The following is a 5,174-nucleotide window of genomic DNA, read 5'->3' on the forward strand; positions in this document are numbered from 1 at the left end:
CCTAATGCACCTGCACAGACACAGATTATCACTTTCACAGCACCATTCCCCATGCGATGATTTGCAATCACTTCTATATGGTTTGGTGCCCACATGGGAATTGTTCCCAAAGAGAATCTACTGTGGTGTTGCCAGGCAACTTGAACCACCTTAGTAACAAATGGCAAAGACGTCAGCCTTCCGGAACAACACAAGGTTTTCTCTTATGTCTGATAGAGGGATGAGTTTAGAATGGACAGCTTCAATCTGTGGGGGTTGGAAAAGCTGAGACCGAGCTGACTGGTCATGAGTCAAAGCAGCAGAGAGACCGAATATGATTGTGGTTCCTAAGGGATTGCACTGCAATGACTGTGCTGAAGAGTGGTCCCATGCTGCTGCAATGTGATGTGGACATGCAGATGCAGCATCTGAATGCAGATGTTGTAAAATCTCAGCCAGCCTCATGCCCCATGGTTACAGGTGACCCTCCATGAGCCTGATGCAGTTAGACCTTCATTACCTCTTTCCTTCAACATTTCAGTATGTCCTTCACTCTTCCTGCATGGGGGAGAGAAGGCAAATGTTTCCTCCTCCTGAATGGGTGTCTTTGTTCCCTTCTTCATCTCCAAGCCCTTCCTAGGGTGTGACCCTCCTTCCACAATTCATGAATAGTTAAAACCATGTTGTACACTGTGGCCAGAAGGAAGAACAAGGCCCTGTGTGGGGGTCTTGTGGAGATGTTCTGTTTCTTCAGCACATCCTGAACTTTCCATTCTATCACATTCAATAATAGGGATTGCTCCTCTTTTCCAGCCAGCCATCTTTTCTCCTTATGTCTACCACAGCCTGGAAAGTGCCTCTCCAATACGTTCTCTCCATGATAGAGATGTACAGCAACTCCCATTTGAGTGCCACACATTGAGGGACTGACTGAATTCTTACTGAGACAAACTTCCAGTGAGGTTAATTGAGCAACTCACATCGGTCACAATGAGGCCCGAGGACTCACAGACGATTGGATTTTGACCCCATGTCCTAATCCATTCTCCCTGAAACTTAATATGTAAAGGTGTATAGCACAGGTTTGACATCCCTCAGCTCTAGAAACTTGTTCCATAGCTGAGGGCAATTGGAATGTCCATGCATGCTGCAGCCATGCTGGCTCCCACCTCTCCTGTTTGGTGGATCAGTAAGAATTCAGACAGTTTTGTGAATGTGGTGCCATAGTGTAAATATATAAGCTTGTGTGAATAACACTCATGGGGGCCAAGGCATCAATGAGAACTCTTGGCCCACCTGTCTATTTACCTTCCCTTCTTCACTAATTTCAGGTCATCAAACTGAAACATTCATATTACAGGAGATGAAGAGTGGGGATTGGCAGATTTACCCCTGATGTCACCATGGTCCCAGTACAAAGTATCCTGAACTACTGACCTGACCATGAGTAAAATTTATTCCTAATCTGGTTATTTGACAACATTCTTCTTAACCTAGAGCTTCATTACCACCTAATGTCTTCAAATGTAACCTACACAAATATTTCAAATGAGTTCTAACATTAAAGAAAATGTGAAGAGTAATTTTTAGACCAATTTTAAGATCATGCAGGACAAAACTAGAGATGACCAATGCTAAATTTCTTAAGGGTCTTATTTTAATTATTTTATTCTCATGAACTAATTAAAATATTTACTTGCAAATTCATCCACTCTCAAAAGAAAATAATCCAAATGCAGGGAGAATGCACAGGTTTCTTCAGACATGAGTGTGAGTCTGAAGGTGCAGTGAATATCTAGGGATATGGCTCAGTGTCCTAATTTTCCTCCAAAATGAGTCAGATGGCTGCAGGTAGGCAACACTCAGACTCTACACTTGGATTCAAGAAGTTCTGATTCTGAGAATCATGCTGTATTCATTTAAAAAACAAAAAATCTAAGGAGAGCTTTTCTCAAGGCTTCCTTTACCTCCTTGTTTCTCAGGCTGTATATGAGGTGGTTGAGCAATGGGGTCAGGACTCCATAGAAGACAGAGAACACTTTGTTCAGGTCCCTCAATGCATCAGACTCTGAGACCAAATACACCATGATGAGAGTCCCATAGAAAATTGTCACCACAATGAGGTGAGAGGAGCAAGTGGAAAAGGCCTTTTGCCTCCCGGTGGTGGAAGGGATTCGCAGGATGGTAGAAATGATATAAACATAGGATGCCACCGTCAATAGAAATGGAGGCAGGGTGAATATGGAGGAAGATATGAAACTAGCAACTTCCACCATGTGGGTGTCAGTACAGGAGAGTTTTATTATTGGACGAAAATCACAAAAGAAATGGTCAATTTCATTGGGGCCACAGAATGTTAATTGTGAAATCATAAATATAAAGATGGAAACAGACATAAATCCCCCTATCCACAACCCAACTACTAGCTGGAGGCACAACCTGCCATTCATAACTGCTGCATAATGCAGAGGTTTGCATATCGCTAAATACCGATCATAGGACATCACAGATAAGAGAAAACATTCTGTGCCTGCTAGAGAACCAAAGACATATAATTGTGCAATGCAGCCGGTAACAGAAATGGTTCTGTCCCCAGTCAGGAGACCGGCCATCACCCTGGGCAGGATAGTGGAGGTGTAGCAGGTCTCCAAGCAGGACAAGTTCCCCAGGAAGAAGTACATGGGGGTGTGAAGGTGCTGATCCATCACAACTAGCACAATGATGAGGATGTTCCCGGCCACAGTCACAGCATAGATCACTAGAAACACCAGGAAAAGAAGAATATGAAGTTGAGGGAGATCCCCAAATCCCAGGAGGATGAATTCCGTGATGTTCATTTGATTTCTCTCATGTATGTTTGTCATCAATTTCATCTAGGAGAAATAAAAGAAATTTGCAATGAGAATCTAATGTCCATTATAAAACAGTCATATTTTCAATACTGGCTTCTCCCTGCTGGTAGCCATCTCAACAGTTGAGTCAAGAATCCAGAGGGTGTTGGCATTTGGGGTAAAAGTTTCAAAAAAAAGGCCAATGTTAATTGACATTGGAAATGTAACTACTGCCCGGTATCTCTATGGATGAACACATCTCACCTTCAGCTTCCTGAACATGTCTCTGTATTACTATAGCCACAATGTCTAAGGTTATCATTGTAGATTAAGGGGAATTAAATGTCACTACATTGGCTTCATATGGAAACCTGAGAATAATCCTGTTGCTGAGCTGATACTTCATTTACACATATTTGCACTGCAGAGTCCATCTTGCCCTGAGATACCGTGTGAATGAACCTAGGATGGATAGTTTGATTAAGGAGGTCTCCCAATGCTTCCTTTGCTACGGTTTCTGTGACAGTTTGGGGAACTTGTCTTTGTTCATTTTATCATTCCATTTAGTTTTGTAAATGTCATTTCTAACTGGAACCATCATCCTGGATGGGATTAACTCTTTTGTAGAAGGAAACATGGAATAGGTCATGGGGAAGCCATGCCTCGGTAGCAGTGACTATGGTATCAAGGGCCATCGACACTGAATGTCTTGCACCTGGTGTAAGAGAGGGAGTGTTGAGAGATACATGTCTATGAATATTGGCCAGATATTTCTCATATCCAAGTGCATCAGCAACACATGGGATTTAGAGGTTCGATCCAATCATAACAATCTGGTGTCTGTTTCGAGAAAGTAAATGATCCAGGATGTTATGTCTCAAGCTAAGTTTTCTCTTTGACCAATATTTGGAATTGGCCCAACAAAGAAACCCATAGGGGATTCATTAATCCAAAGTGGTGAGTTTGTGGTCTTTTTGTTGTGTGCTTGCTGCTTCACTGACATTATAATGTGGTCTAGGGGGTTTTTTGGTGGGGGGAGGGGGTCTGTGTGCTCAGCCTAGGTGCCTGCTAGACATGTCTGTAGACTTCCTAATGAGGCTTTGATCCCTAGACCCTTCAGCTCCCATTAACCCATAGCCAGGGGGTGAAGCTATTCAAGGAGAACAGAGATTTAAAAAGCCAGCTCCCAAATGATCAGAGAAGCAGCAAAAAGGGGAGGTTTGCAAGGGAGTTTAGAGAGGGAGTGGGAGAGCTAGATACATAAGAACGGCCATACTGTGTTGCCCAGTATCCTCTCTACCGATAGTGGCCAATGGCAGGTGTCCCAGAGGGAGTGAACCTAATAGGCAATGATCAAGTGATCTCTCTCCTGCCATCTATCGCCACCCTCTGACAAACAGAGGCTAGGGACACCCTTCCTGGCTAATAGCCATTAATGGACTTAACCTCCATGATTTATTTAGTTCTTTTTTGAACCCTCTTACACCTATCTCATAGACCTGGAAGGGACCCTGAAAAGTCATTGAGTCCAGTCCTCTGCCTTCACTATCAGGACCAAGTACTGATTTTTGCCCTAGATCCCTAAGTGGCCCCCTCAGGGATTGAGCTCACAACCCTGGGTTTAGCAGGCCAACGCTCAAACCACTGAGCTATCCCTCCCCCATAGTCCTAGCCTTTACAACCTCCTCAGGCAAGGAGTTCCACAGGTTGACTGTGTGCTGTGTGAAGAAGAACTTCCTTTTAATTGTTTTAAACCTGCTGCCCATTAATTTCATTGGTGGCTTCAAGTTCTTATATTATGGGAACAAGTAAATAACTTTTCCTTATTCACTTTCTCCACACCACTCATGATTTTATATAACTCTATCATATCCCCCTTAGTCTCCTCTTTTTCAAGCTGAAAAGTCCTAGTCTCTTTAATATCTCCTCATATGGGACCCGTTCCAAACCCCTAATAATTTTAGTTGCTCTTTTCTGAACTTTTTCTAATGCCAGTATATCTTTTTTGAGATGAGGAGACCACATCTGTACGCAGTATTCAAGATGTGGGCGTATTGTAGAACTGATGAATTAAATTGTTTTTAATTGTTCACTTTATTAATGTAACTTCATATGTAAAGTTTATGAATGAAACAACATTCAAAACCGGTTAACCCAATACCTGGCTAATTGACAATTAAGATGCTTGTTAAGAGCCACAGTTGTTCAGCCTGCTGCCTTTGTAAATTTCACTATCAATCCAATTCCTGCTTAAATCACTGAGACTTGCACTGTTTCAGTATTGTAACTTCTGTTCACCATTCATTCACTTGCCTACTGTCATAACTATTAAGGGAAGGGTAACAGCTCTCTGTGTACAGAGAC

At 42.6% G+C, this 5,174-nt stretch overlaps 1 protein-coding gene across 1 annotated transcript; it reads right to left on the bottom strand.

Annotated features, from left to right (window-relative positions):
* Positions 1 to 1,898: 1,898 nt before the first annotated feature.
* LOC112117390 (olfactory receptor 6N1-like) lies at positions 1,899 to 2,843 on the bottom strand. The gene has a single exon (XM_024215342.2). It carries the CDS (start codon positions 2,841 to 2,843, stop codon positions 1,899 to 1,901), a length of 945 nt encoding a protein of 314 aa, XP_024071110.2.
* Between the last annotated feature and the right edge of the window lie 2,331 nt (positions 2,844 to 5,174).

Source organism: Terrapene carolina, unplaced genomic scaffold (assembly GCF_002925995.2).
Source record: "Terrapene carolina triunguis isolate 2854851 unplaced genomic scaffold, T_m_triunguis-2.0 Scaffold13633, whole genome shotgun sequence".
NCBI classification, from domain to species: Eukaryota; Metazoa; Chordata; order Testudines; family Emydidae; genus Terrapene; species Terrapene triunguis.

Excerpts from the sequence above, each read along its gene's own strand:
- LOC112117390 (XM_024215342.2), bottom strand. The coding sequence starts at position 2,843 with ATGACAAACATACATGAGAGAAATCAAATGAACATCACGGAATTCATC.